Source organism: Oncorhynchus kisutch, linkage group LG1 (genome assembly GCF_002021735.2).
Source record: "Oncorhynchus kisutch isolate 150728-3 linkage group LG1, Okis_V2, whole genome shotgun sequence".
Classification (NCBI taxonomy): domain Eukaryota; kingdom Metazoa; phylum Chordata; class Actinopteri; order Salmoniformes; family Salmonidae; genus Oncorhynchus; species Oncorhynchus kisutch.
In genome coordinates, this window is record NC_034174.2 from 21432407 (window position 1) to 21447893 (window position 15487).

The window sequence follows — 15487 nt, forward strand, 5'->3', positions numbered from 1 at the left end:
GTGAACGGATGATCTCCACATGTGTGGTTCCTACCATGAAGCATGGAGGAGGTGTAACGGTTGTGGCGGTGCTTTGCTGGTGACACTGTCAGTGATTTTTTATTATTATTCAGGGCACACCTAACCAGCATGGCTACCACAGCATTCTGCAGCAATACGCCATACCATCTGGTTTGCACTTAGTGGGACTATCATTTGTTTTCAACAGGACAATGACCCAACACACCCCCAGGCTGTGTATGGGCTATTTGACCAAGAAGAAGAGTGATGGAGTGCTGCATCAGATGACCTGGCCTCCACAATCACCCAACCTCAACCCAATTGAGATGGTTTGGGATGAGTGGGACTGCAGAGTGACGGTGAAAAGCAGCCAACAAGTGCTGAGCATATGTGGGAACAGTTGGAAGAGCATTCCAGGTGAAGCTAGTTGAGAGAATGCCAAGAGTGTGCAAAGCTGTCACAAGGAAAATGGTGGCTACTTTGAAGAGTCTAAAATGTTTTTAAAAAAAATTGATTTGTTTAACACTGTTTTGGTTCCTACATGATTCCATATGTGTTATTTTATAGTTTTGATGTCTTCACTATTATTCTACAATGTAGAAAATATTTAAAATGCCACTCTGCCACTCATGGCACTCTGCCAGACCCCTGACTCAATCAGCTCTCATTCCCCCCTCCTTCACAGTAGAAGCCTCAAACAATGTTCTAAAGACTGTTGACATCTAGTGGAAGCCTTGGGAAGTGCAACATGACCCCATAGACACTGTAAATTTGATAGGCAATGACTTGAAAAACTACAAACCTCAGATTTCCCACTTCCTGGTTGGATTTTTTCTCAGGTTTTTGCCTGCCATATGAGTTCTGTTATACTCACAGACATCATTCAAACCGTTTTAGAAACTTCATAGTGGTTTCTATCCAAATCTACTAATAATATGCATATATTAGCAACTGGGCCTGAGTAGCAGGCAGTTTACTCTGGGCACCTTATTCATCCAAGCTACTCAATACTGCCCCCCAGTTCCAAAGAAGTTAACGTTTACCGCCCTTGTAAACCAACCTCTAACCTCGACGAACAACAGGCTATACTGAGAGAGACTCTGTACCCGGTCTCCTGAGGACCTGCCCAGGCTGATGTTTCAAACAGGGGCTGCCTTTCAATTAGCTAACCTAGCTTACCGTCTGCCAGCAACAGCCACAAGTGCCAAACTTTATAAGTCCTCCTGAGCGTATTTAAAAATAACAATCTCAGAAATTCTGAGTTAAAATCATCTCTGCTCACCTTACAAAACAGGTTGCAGGGATCCAGGGGAAAAGTGTCCGAGGCCAGAATCAGACAATATAAAGACCTCACTGTTATATTAAGCCATCCAGCCCAGCTATGCTGGCAGTGGCATGTAGCTCAATATAATAGGAGTAATAATCTAGCAGAGGCCGCTTTCTGTTTGATTATGTATTAAGTTCAAAGTGTATACAACAAAGCTGCCAGGCAACGTGCTTATCCAAATATTGTAAAACATTGTAATGCACTGTAAAGAAATGGAATGAGTGTGCTCTGCAGTAGCTCCATTAGCAGTGTGTAATTCAGACTGTACCATGACCCCTGTAGTGTACACTGTGTGATAGAGAGAGGGGGCCCCCAGAACACACACCATATCAATTTCTCTGCATTGAACGCAAGGGAGCTAACAGCTTAATTAAGTAAACAAAGATTATGTATGTAATGTATATACAGTGGACGCCCCCAAAAAATTTTTTTGCACGCCCAATTTTTCAGTTTTTGATTTGTTAAAAAAAGTTTGAAATATCCAATAAATGTCGTTCCACTTCATGATTGTGTCCCACTTGTTGTTGATTCTTCACAAAAAAAATCTGTTTTATATCTTTATGTTTGAAGCCTGAAATGTGGCAAAAGGTCGCAAAGTTCAAGGGGGCCGAATACTTTCGCAAGGCACTGTATGTTAGTCACATGTAGACTACTGGTTATGAATTACATTTAGAGTGATGTTTGATGAATGTTCTAACACCTAGCTAAACTCTGTTTCTGAGTTAGGAATAGGATACAGAGTATTTGGACCACCATACTGGACAGATACAGGCAGGAACCCACATCCAGGCTTGAGAGAACAATTGAAGGGAGAGGGGAGAGTGCACCTATTTCAGATGACAAGAAACAGCTTTGCACCTGTCACACACACATTCTTTTCTTCTACTGTTTGTCACCTCGAATTCCAACCATTCCACAAGTGTCAGGGGTCACATAAACCCACGGCACAATTGGAGTGCGCGTGTGTATTGTATTTTTAACACCTGAGAGCACCACTGAATCTCCAATCAATTATAGATGGCTACACAACAATTGGCAGGGCAAAACAATAAATGGCAGGATTAAAACATGATGCTTGGCTACCGTTTTCTGTGGACCGAACAGCAATGTGCTTAAAGTCAGACCCTGAAGGCTGCATACTGTCCTCTTTAAAATGTGTTCTAAGTAATTTTGGTAGTGTGAGAGGTTGAATGAAGTAGGTATGAGATCTGTCCCTAGCCTTGGGCCATAGGGTTTCCCCATGAAAGACTGGGAAATGAGCTTGTGTGTTTGTGGTGAAATCCTTTTACATTTTAGCCATTTAGCAGATGCTCTTATCCAGAGTGACTTACAGCTAGTGCATTCATCTTAAGATAGCTAGGCGGGACAACCATATATCTCAGTCATAGTAAGTAACTAGGAGGCATTTGGGCTAATGTCTCTGGGCTATGGATGGATGGGCTGTTGTTGTGGTGGTATACAGTTGGTGTGCTGGAATAGTTATTGAAAGAAGGTTCTGGTGTCTTTTTTTGTTCCCCTACCTGAAGTAGCCTACATCAGCCTGACAGGACTATTGCTGATATCTGTTCCAACTAATTGTCAATGCCTTCCCCTCCCTGAAGGGGCTCAACAGCAGTTGCTGTAGTCATTTTTCATGGAGGATATGTCAGGCATAATAAAGCTGGCCTTGTGTTAAGAGATCAGATCAGGCACAAGAGACAGGCATGGAGTGAGGGAGGGCAGGATGCCGAGGAGGGGAAGAAAGGTAAAGCACTTTAAGCCCCAGCAAGGCCTTCAGCTCTGGTGCCACAAAGCCTGGCTAGCAGGGAGAGGCCAGGAGCCTGTACATGCTGCCACTCTGCAGGGTCACCTCCACAAGGGCCATGGTGACTGAGTAGCCCCAGAATAAAATGCACACACATTCATTGGAGAGGAATATAACACCTGTTTTCTACTAAGTGACCTTAATCCCTGTAGTATCACATGTGAGTGATACTGCACACCTCCAAATCTAACTGTCTGGTTTGTCTGTCTGGAAGCCATAAGGTGTGTCATAATTGCAGCTGGGGTCTGTCTGTTCCAACTCAATGGTCCAGCCCAAAGTGGACATTCCACAACTTGTCTTTTGCCGTCTATACTATGGCTGTCAGTTCTCTTCAGAAGTGAAGAAAAAAAACTCTTGGTCGACCTAGTGTTGTCTGTTCTTTTGACCATTGGTTGAAATTTTCAATGTGCATTTTCCATATATAAACACGTCCTATGTGTTTTAATCAAATCAACTATATGCACTGAGCTTGTCTGATGCTTTAAGCAAACTGTTTGATGAAAAAATTAAGCCAAAAATGACTAGAGGGAGTCCGACCACAAATGATTTGATTGTGCCGCCTGGCTCAAACTAAGAAAAAAAAATAAAAGAAGACAGTGATTGATTGTGTGACTAACACCCATTGTCTCCCTCTCCTCCCTGCTGCAGTCGCATTCATCCGTGTATGCAATTTCCGAAATGGAACTGTTTTGGCCTATTTATTGTTTACGCTTATTATTCAATGGTCGCTTTATTTTAAAACTAAAATGCTTGATTGCATTTCACATAATGAATGACTCGTATGTTGTGTGATGACAAGAACATTTTTATTATTGATACAGTAGCCTATATAACTATTGAAATATAGGCCTCAGTAAGTTACGGTATTAAGACTAAACAGGATGCTCTCTGAGGCCTACAGCTCAATGGTGGTTATACAAGGCTGGTATACTAAGCCTACGAATGATAATGACATTACTTATTATTATAACGATATAATAATAATAGTTATAATAACAATAAGGAGATCAAGGAAAAAGGAGGGTTATTTTTAGAAATAAAAAATGTCTGCCAATTTGGAACAGTATAAACACTTAATAAATAAAAAATAATACAATTGTAAAGCCATTATTACAGCATAGCAAAAATTAAAAACACTCAAATGAATGAGTGTGAAATTGTTGCGTGAGGCTTGGTGCTCACGGAATCAGTAGGCTAAACAAAACAGGTAACAGACGCAGGATCTGTCTTATTTTTTTAGATATATTTGGATGATTTATAAAACCAGGCACATTTAACAGTACGTCTACTGATTATACACTTAATTAAGTTGCCTTTCTCCTCACTTTTCTTAGACAATTAAGGCAGCGACTGTTTTTCTGTCTCCTAACTCCTCTGCTGCCTCCGCCAATATGCTGGTTAACTTTGCTATTATGCACATAGCTACATGGTCTAGGAAAAGGCGCCAATTCAAGAGCGCACTGATGTGTTTCAGAAATGCAGACAGCGACCATTATCCAATGCCGAAGAAAGCTCATTTGTTATAAAATAATACAAGTTTTATTTGTGTTGCATCATTGTTCTTACATGATATATCCATATACAAATTCAGTAGCACGTCTTAGACTGATGGACTGTGCTGTCCCAATGGCCTACAGAATGGATCAGTCTACTAAGACAGATGTGAATTAGACAGGTGTCATGTCTTTTTTATTTGCTACTGCTCGACTAAAGAAATCGTGGTTGAACAAAACAGTCTACTAAATAGAGTCAGTCCTACTCTGCACCAAAACAAACTCATTACATAACAAAAAATCTAGTTCGGGAATATCATAAAATGTTTGTCTTTGTGAGAAGTTTCTAGTGTTACATAAACCCAGAGGGTCTCCGTGAAAGAGTAAAAAGCAGAGCTGGCAAGCCTATCCTGTGATGAGTCACAATCATATGCATTACAATGCGTGTGCAGTGCACCCTCTGCTAATGCCTGATGGCCAGGGACAATGGGCTCTGTTGTCAGATCAGCAATCAGACTTCATTCAACTAGAACTCTCTATAACCATTCCCACAATGGCCGCCAGCCAATCAGAGCCCTCCACAGGAGTCCAGTGGGTGGAGCTTGGGGCATGTGGGGTGACCTCCAACAGCTGCGATAATCCAGGAACAGTTTCCACTTTCCACTTCTCCTGCCCTGGGATTAAGATGGTATTTAAGAGGTGGCCCTTGAAAATAGATTGGCTTTCAATGTAATTTCCAAAGTTTTACATTAGGGCATTCCACCAAAAAAGAATGATGCGGAGACTCAGATTCTTCACTTTAAAATCTGTCAAACAATAACCAATGATTGCAAAGTTAAACAAACCATGCAACTTTATGCACATTGACTACTTTTAACAATGTCCATTGAAAAACAGATTAACTTGATGATCAGTGCAGAATCAGAATCGGTTTGTGCCACCAAACTTTGCATCTGCACTGTTCTTCAGGTAAATGTGTTTTTGTAAAATGTTCATTGGAAATTGTTAAAGTAGTCGTTGTGCGTAGAGTTGAATGGTTTGTTTAACTTTGATATCATTGGTTTTTGTTTGACACACTTTCCCATCAATACAAGGGTCTCACTGCAACAAACTTGTTCTGTATAATCTTGTCTCACACACAGAGCCTTCCTATTGGTTTAGATGGAACATTTTAATGTTGGCAGCCCCGCTTCAGAAACCTTCTTTGGGCCCCGCCTACAAAAGAACTAAGAAAAAAGCAGTGCTCTATGCTGGCTGTATGGAGGCTTTGTCTTGGTCTTTGCCCACTATCCCGCTCTTCCTCACACTAATGCAGCAGTATTAAGCAGTAATGCTGGGAACTTCCGGCCCCTCACAGCTCAGCAGGACAGGGCCAGTGACTGTCTGTCGGTCTGTCTGAGACATGATGCAGCAGCAGGACAGGCCCAGTGACTGTTTTTCTGAGACACAAGGCAGCAGCATTGTCAAACCACAATAAATCCTCTGTCATAGGGGGCAGGCCTCGTCCAATCCTCCTCTACAGCCTTAACAAATGAACACTTCATCAGATCAGAGGGCCTCTGAACGAGAAGGAGCATGTGGGACTGAGGGACAGAGGACAGTGTGTTTACCAAATACAGGATAGACTCCCTGCCTGTCTGGTACGCCAGCTGTCAATAACAGGAACAATGGGGTCACTTGTCCAAACAAATAGAGAAAAATGAACCGATTCGGATGTAACCGATTAAAATATGGAGATAAATGAACCGATTAATGTTAGTTATTTCTTTCCCTCGTCAGCTCATGAGGTGAAATGTAACAAATGAAGACATAAACCAACATTTAGGTCCGAGAGGGGTTTCTGCCAAGAGTGAAGTTAAAAAAGGCCATAAGGAGTTACCCGTAGCCATCTGCTTGGAGGCTTGTCCAGCAATACCCTTTCCATTAGGTGTGCGGCTGTTTAACTATATAGTTGAGACAGTCTCTGTATGTTTCCACATTTTGAGTTGTGCCTCAGCCTCTACCCCCCCATCCCCTGCTGACCTGACAAGCGACCCCAGTGTCTCAACCAGGGCCGAGTTACGGGGTGAGAAGGGGGTGGGTCAGAGGTGGTGGCCAGTGAGCCACACAGGAAAGAGGCATCTGTCTGGGTAATATCCCTTGAGGACATGGGCTGCTGACGGCAGATACAGTTGAAGTCAGAAGTTTACATACACCTTAGCCAAATACATTTTAACTCAGTTTTTCACAATTCCTGACATTTAATACTAGTAAAAATTCCCTGTCTTAGGTCAGTTAGGATCACCACTTTATTTTAAGAATGTGAAATGGCAGAATAATAGCAGAGAGAATTATTTATTTCAGCTTTTATTTCTTCACATTCCCAGTGGGTCAGAAGCTTACATACACTCAATTAGTATTTGGTAGCATTTCTTGCTGTTTAACCTGGGGGGCCTCCTGGGTGGCGCAGTGGCTAAGGGCGCTTAACTGCAGCGCCAGCTGTGCCACCAGAGACCCTGGGTTCGCGCCCATGCTCTGTCGTAACCGGCCGCGACCGGGAGATCTGTGGGGCGATGCACAATTGGCCTAGCGTCATCCGTCATCCAAACATAACGATGGTCATTATGGCCAAGCAGTTCTATTTTTGTTTCATCAGACCAGAGGACATTTCTCCAAAAAGTATGCTCTTTGTCCCCATGTGCAGTTGCAAACCGTAGTCTGGCTTTTTTTATGGTGGTTTTGGAGTAGTGGCTTCTTCCTTGCTGAGAGGCCTTTCAAGTTATGTCGACTTATTTTACTGTGGATATAGATTACCCTAACATCTTCACAAGGTACTTGGCTGTTGTTCTGGGATTGATTTGCACTTTTCGCGCCAAAGTATGTTCATCTCCAGGAGACAGAACGCGTCTCCTTCCTGAGCGGAATGATGGCTGCGTGGTCGCATGGTGTTTATACTTGCGTACTATTGTTTGTACAGATGAACGTGGTACCTTCAGGCGTTTGGAAATTGATCCCAAGGATGAACCAGAATTGTGGAGGTAAGGTCTAGAATTTTTTTTGGAGGTCTTGTCTGATTTCTTTTGATTTTCCCATGATGTCAAGCAAAGAGGCAATGAGTTTGAAGGTAGGCCTTGAAAAACATCCACAGGTACACCGCCAATGGACTCAAATGATGTCAATTAGCCTATCAGAAGCTTCTAAAGCCATGTCATAATTTTCCGGAATTTTCCAAGTTGTTTAAAGGCACAGTCAACTTAGTGTATGTAATCTTCTGACCCACTGGAATTGTGATACAGTGAATTATCAGTGAAATAATCTGTCTGTAAACAATGGTTGGAAAAATTACTTGTGTCATGCACAAAGTAGATGTCCTAACCGACTTACCAAAATTATAGTTTGTTAAAAAGACATTTGTGGAGTGGTTGAAAAACAAGTTTTAATGACTCCAACCTAAGTGTAGGTAAACTTCCGACTTCAACTGTAGGTCCTGGATCAGACTAACACACAGGCTAGTTAAGCTGTTAACATTTGCACTGGAACTCAAGGGACCAGGGGGGCAGCAAGGATAATGTCCTCTCTTGGGGTCCAGGGTGTAGAATCGGATTAACATACTGTATTTCTAGTCACAACACAATTAAAGAGGGCTGAGAGGAATGGAATGGGCTCTTCCGATCAAACATGAAGACATCCTCCAACACCTGAGTGTAACGACAGGAAACAACTAATGTGTTAGCACCTACCGTTGCCGACTCAATCAGTTACTCAAACTGTACTACCTAAAAACCTGAGTGTGAGGCCTCCCGGGTGGCGCATTGGTCTAAGGCAATGCATCGCAGTGCTAGCTGTGCCACCAGAGACTCTTAGTTCGAGCCCAGGCTCTGTCACAGCCGGCCGCGACCTGGAGGTCCATGGGGCGACGCACAATTGGCCTAGCGTCGTCCGGGTTAGGCTGGAAGGGATATCCTTGTCTCATTGCGACTGTGTGATCAAGGAAAAAATTGCGTTTTATAACGTAACGTCATTTTTTTAAATTAAAAAAGTCGACGATAAACATTCACAAAACACTTCGAAATACTTTTGTAATGCAACTTTAGGTATTAGTAAACATTAATAAGCGATCAAATTGATCACAAGGCGATGTATATTCTATAGCTGTACTTATGCTGCAGTAGTTTATGTGGACCACCTGACATGATGACTCCTTGCTGTCCACAGTCCACCTGGCCGTGCTGCTGCTCCAGTTTCAACTGTTCTGCCTTATTATTATTGGACCATGCTGGTAATTTATGAATATTTGAACATCTTGGCCATGTTCTGTTATAATCTCCACCCGGCACAGCCAGAAGAGGACTGGCCACCCCACATAGCCTGGTTCCTCTCTAGGTTTCTTCCTAGGTTTTGGCCTTTCTAGGGAGTTTTTCCTAGCCACTGTTCTTCTACACCTGCATTGCTTGCTGTTTGGGGTTTTAGGCTGGGTTTCTGTACAGCACTTTGAGATATCAGCTGATGTACGAAGGGCTATATAAATACATTTGATTTGATTTGATGATCGATGGGGGGATTTCTGCTCTTTTAAAGTGTGTGATAGTGTGATGAATTGAGACGTCAGTGTCGGCTAAGTGTCGGCTAAGACGTCGGCTAAGTGAACCAAACGAGCGTGCTCACATACTCCCTTAAAAAGATATTTGCTTAAATAAAGAGAAAAAAGCAGCAATAATACGGTTTGTCCATTTTGAGACTGTATAGCCAGTATACACTTCCTCAAAATAGTCAGAAATCTGTCATTAAATTTGGACCTTTTTGCCGAGGAGATCTTAGTCACGCAATTTTACATCTAAGACTTTTGGTGCTTCCCTCAAGAAAACAAATGGTGTGCCGAATAACCGAAGAAAAAACCTTACCGAAGTCCAAAACGTAACAAAATGTTGTCATAATATATGCACAAACTCCTCCGAACTGTTTCGGCTGGAAAGCATACGGATGCCTACAAGCCATATAAATGGTATCTTCTGCAGACAGCTTGTTTCTGAGGACCTTGGAGTGACTCATATGTCTGATGGTTCCACCACCAGTGATGGCAATGAAAGTAATCAAAACATTCTAGAACCCCCATACTCAACTGGCGGAACCCGGTCCAGATCAAGACCCAGAACAAGGTCAATACAAACTGCGTGTCCCGGCTTCGACCCCTGGTATCATATAAAACACACATAAGACAAATGTGTAGAATTGCAGGAAATCCAGACCTTTGCCACCTAGGAAATATTTGTGTGACAGAAATATACAATGTCCCAAGTTGAGGGAGGGTGCAATTGGCATGCTGACTGTAGGAATGTCCACCAAAGCTGTTGCCAGAGAATTCCAGTATGTCCAACCGGCCTCAAAACCGCAGACCACCTGTAACCACGCCAGCCTAGGACCTTCAAATTAGAGGTTGACCAATTAATTGGAATGGCCGATTTAAATAGGGCCGATTTCAAGTTTTCATAAACAATAGGAAATCTGTATTTTTGGGCACAGATTTTGCAGATCTGTATTTTTATTCGATTTTTTATACCTTTATTTAATCTTTATTTAACTAGGCAAGTCAGTTAAGAACATTCTGCCCCTGAACTGCCTTGTTCAGGGGCAGAATGACAGATTTTTACCTTGTCAGTTCGGGGGATTCAACCTTGCAACCTTACAGTTAACTAGTCCAACGCTCTAACTACCTGATTACATTGCACTCCACGAGGAACCTGCCTGTTACGCGAATGCAGTAAGAAGCCAAGGTAAGTTGCTAGCTAGCATTAAACTTATCTTATAAAAAAACAATCAATCAATCATAATCACTAGTTAACTACACATGGTTGATGATATTACTAGTTTATCTAGTGTGTCCTGCGTTGCATATAATCGATAATGATTTAACAAAAGAGCATTTGCGAAAAAAGCACAACCGTTGGACGACTGTACCTAACCATAAACACCAATGCCTTTCTTAAAATCAATACACAGAAGTATATATTTTTAAACCTGCATATTTAGCTAAAAGAAATTCAGGTTAGCAGGCAATATTAACCAGGTGAAATTGTGTCACTTCTCTTGCGTTCATTGCATGCAGATTCAGGGTATATGCAACAGTTTGGGCAGCCTGGCTCATTGCAAACTAATTTGCCAGAATGTTATGACATAACATTGAAGGTTGTGCAATGTAACAGGAATATTTAGACTTATGGATGCCACCCGTTAGATAAAATACCAAACGGTTCCGTATTTCACTGAAATAAACGTTTTATTCTCGAAATGATAGTTTCTGGATTCGACCATATTAACGACCAAGAGCTCGTATTTCTGTGTGTTATGTAATAATTAAGTCTATGATTTGATAGAGCAGTCTGACTGAGCGATGGTAGGCAGCAGCAGGTTTGTAAGCATTCATTCAAACAGCACTTTCATGCGTTTTGCCAGCAGCTCTTCGCAAGCACAGCGCTGTTTATGACTTCAAGCCTATCAACTCCCGAGATTAGGCTGGTGTAACTGATGTGAAATGGCTAGCTAGTTAGCGGGGTGCGCGCTAATAGCGTTTCAAACGTCACTCGCTCTGAGACTTGGAGTAGTTATTCCCCTTGCTCTGCATGGGTAAGGCTGCTTTGAGGGTGGCTGTTGTGGATGTGTTCCTGGTTCGAGAACAGGTAGGAGCGAGGACAGGGACGGAAGCTATACTGTTACAATGGCAATACTAAAGTGCCTATAAGAACATCCAATAGTCAAAGGTATATGAAATACAAATGGTATAGAGAGAAATAGTCCGATAAATACTATATTAACTACAACCTAAAACCTCTTACCTTGGAATATTGAAGTCTCATGTTAAAAGGAACCACCAACTTTCATATTTTCTCATGTTCTGAACAAGGAACTCAAACGTTAGCTTTTTTACATGGCACATATTGCACTTTTACTTCTCCAACACTTTGTTTTTGCCTCATGTCTCATTATTTATTTGAGGCTAAATTGATTTTTATTGATGTATTATATTAAGTTAAAATAAGTATTCATTCAGTATTGTTGTAATTGTCATTATTACAAATAAATCGTAAAAAAATGGGCCGATTAATCGGTATCGGCTTTTTTTGGTCCTCCAATAATCGCTATCGGTATTGGCTTTGAAAAATCATTATCGGTCGACCTCTACTCCAAATCCAGCTTCTTCACCTGAGGGGTCGTCTGAGACCAGCCATCCGGACAGCTGATGAAATTGTGGTTTTGCACAACCGAAGAATTTCTGCACAAACTGTCAGAAACCATCTCAAGGAAGCTCATCTGCATGCTCATCGTCCTCACCAGGGTCTTGACCTGACTGCAGGTGTCGTAACTAATTGCTCACTTTCGATGGCCACTGGCATGCTGGAGAAGTGTGCTCTTCACGGATTAATCCAGCTTTCAACTATACCAGATGGCAGACAGTGTGTATGGCGTCGTGTGGGCGAGTAGTTTGCTCACCCACACGAGTACCCCACGGTGGCATTGGGGTTATGGTATGGGCAGGCATAAGCTATGGACAATGAACACACTTGCATTTTATCGAAGGCAATTTGGATGCACAGAGATACTGTGACGAGATCCTGAGGCCCGTTGTTGAGCCATTTACCCATCACCATCACCTCATGTTTCAGCATAATAATGCACGGCCCCATGTCACAAGGATCTGTACACATTTCCTGGAAGCTGAAAATGTCACAGTTCTTTCATGGCCTGCATACTCACCAGACATGTCATCCATTGAGAATGTTTGGGATGCTCTGGATCGACAGCGTGTTCCAGTTCCCGCCAATATCCAGCTACTTCGCACAGCCATTGAAGAGGACTGGGTCAACATTCCACAATCAACAGCCTGATCAACTCTATACGAAGGAGATGTGACACACTGCATGAGGCAAATAGTGGTCACACCAGATACTGACTGGTTTTCTGATCCATTTCTGATCCCTACCTTTTTGTTTAAGGTATCTGTGACAATCAGATGTATGTCTGTATTACCAGTAATGTGAAATCCATAAATTAGGGCCTAATTAACTTATTTCAATTGACTGATTTCCTTACATGAACTGTAACTCAGTAACATCTGAAATTGTTACATGTTGAGTTTATATTTTTGTCAGTGTAGTACTTGACTACACCTGTTCTAGAATTTCCCACTGAACCACTCAAAACAGACAGCAAGGCTGTTGACACTGCAGGGGGTAGCTCAAGACATGAACACATAAATGCTTGCTTTAAAACATTGACACCAATAATACATTTAAATACATAAATACAATTTAATTTATGTTCATTAATAATGAGGTTTTTGGGTAGTAAAAATCAAGAACATTCACATAAGACGTTCTTTGTGCTTGTGGCTTAGACTTATTTCCATTGAACCATCTGTTTCACGAAACAACTTGAAAGCAGAAGATAGAGACTAAAAGGTTTTAATGAGCAGCTGCACATCTGTCTTAAGGCATAGAGAGATATGTTGGAGAATATTAATGTGTGAATAAACTAAGACAAGTTAACTGCACCAGCCATCCTAACCTACATTAGTGAAACAGCAGTGCAACAAATGGGATTGGGACATTTGTCTACTGCCATGGTCTGTTAACCACAGAAATTGGTCTGTTAACCACAGCAAAGAGCCACTAAAGCCAATTTGCAAATCAGTTCAAGAATTAAACAGGAAACTGGCAATTCAATTAAACACAGGCAAACTAGATATTCCCCAAAGGGATCCAGCAGCTATGGGAAATACTGCCTTTATAGAGAACAAGTTCAATAATGCTTTGATGTTAGGTGATTATAGCGCTATAAAATATTCGTTTTTAACAAGATTAGATGTGGCTTCTAATTGTCTCTATATGACAACGAAAGAAGATGACATGCGGTAGATAAGGAACGCTCAACTCTGTTCTCATATGTTGAGGTGTTCTCTTATACTGCCTCGATATAAGAGAAAGGAGTTGAGCCTTCCTCAGCTAGACATGGGGGAAACGTATTGGTCACTATTCTAAATGATTATCCAACCATCTCTGACATGAATAACATTCACTATTAACGTGTAAACAGGACAGCAGACAGCCTACTATACTATAATAAAAGTTCAGCCCATAGCGTTGCAATATCACTTTCCTCCACCATTCCTCATCTTCACAGGGATATTGGATTATTGGTAACCAAATATTGAATTCTAGACTAAAGTAACATTGTTACACAAACTTTAAACTCAATGAAAACATTTTACACTTCACTTAGTCTGTCTTCTAAATTCAAAATAGTCCGCTTAAACACATCCTGCGGTGAGGGTTGAGTGAAAGTTATTTCTGTTCTAAATCTTGTCTGGTAGGCTTAAATTCCCGTAGAATGTATCTTACCTTATCCCAGACATTGTTTTCACATTGTAAGCATTGCGTTGTCCAGGTCTTGAATTTATAATGTAACTTGTTTACTTATTCATGTTAATTTTCCCACCTTGTTGCACGGTATGAACACGAGACAGTTGTCCCGTAGTCATTCATATGGAGTCTCCGCCTCTGCACGTGAGTCACGATAATGGGGTCATCCCCCAACTCCGCATCCCGGTAATTCTCGTTCATCCTGCTATGGCCATTCCTCTGATTGGACATGCGACACAATTATATATGGCTATTTAGGTGAATAATTATAGTCCATTGTTGATGCTTTATATTTATGACTCACGTGTCAGTTCTTCACTGTAAGGTACTCTTTTTTTAGTATTGACGTTTTGAGATCTTGAGTCCAAAAGACATCTGGCCCTCAACATGGGACTTCAGAAATATAAAATGTAGGCCTACCTAAGGACTTCGCATTATAATAATAGGAAAAGCTGTTGGTTCTACATAGTCCCGCATCAAATATGATGAACCTTTAATTGGATTTTTATCAGTCAGAAAAGTGAACTGTAGCAACAAGAAAGCAAACAGAGACACCTGCTGGTGGAGTTTCATGGCACAGAACTCTAACTCATTACTCATCCTGAGCCCACTATGTAAGCCTATAGAGCCCCACATTGGAGGTGTCATAATACCCATAAATCCTAGCGGTCAAACAGGGAAATGATTCCAATCGTTTTTCCACCATTCAGTTTTCCCATAGGGGATTTTAGAAACACTATGGGCTGTGTTTCATGTAAGCTTATCCTGTCGTGACGGTTTGATAACCATGTACATCTCTCTTGGAAAAGGTGAATTTCATCAGTCTATTTGCCTCTATTTACTCTCAGATTCAAACATGCTAATTAGCATCAAATTAGACATCATGCAAAACTACAAATCCCTGCAAGCTCCTGCCCATCATATCTAGCAGACTAGATATCTAACTTTGCTAGCAGGTATTGTGTCAATTTAAAACTTGCACAAGACAGTTCACAGAATTGTTCATTTAATGAAACGTTGCCAATTTATTCATTACTACATTTAGCTAATATTAGATAGTTAATCCAGATATTCTTACTTTTGCCTCAATTCATCAATCTTGTCCAGATCATCATGGCATTTGTAGTTCTTTATGATAGCCCCATTAGCATTTTGTTAAAGTTTTTTTTTTGGGGGGGGGGGGTAAATAAAGGCAAATATATTGATAAAAGTCACATTGTCCTAGAGAGATTTACACGGTTATGAAAACGTCACACCAGGCTAACCCTACACAAAACACAGCCTTTATTTTAAGTGTTTCTAAAGTCCCTATGGGAAAAATGAATGGTGGAAAAACGATTGGAACCATTTCCCTGTTTGACCACTAGATTTTATGGGTATTATGACTCATACTGCGGTACTCTATAGCTGTGTGTCAACAACAGAGAGTTGACAAATACATAGCAGGGTTAAAGTAGTAGAGAGGCATGAG

The 15487-nt window shown here is 41.4% G+C and overlaps 1 protein-coding gene across 2 annotated transcripts in view; it reads right to left on the bottom strand.

The window, feature by feature from the left end:
* LOC109876973 (rho GTPase-activating protein 39) overlaps positions 1 to 14231 on the bottom strand; it is a 56162-nt gene extending 41931 nt beyond the window's left edge. Inside the window, exon 1 of one of the 2 annotated variants that reach the window (XM_031800372.1) lies at positions 13996 to 14226. In XM_031800372.1, coding sequence (XP_031656232.1) covers positions 13996 to 14009 — 14 coding nt within the window. In that variant the 5' untranslated portion in view covers positions 14010 to 14226. Of the gene's footprint in view, positions 1 to 13995 lie in introns of both variants that reach the window. The other variant, XM_031800421.1, reaches the window with a different exon arrangement.
* Between the last annotated feature and the right edge of the window lie 1256 nt (positions 14232 to 15487).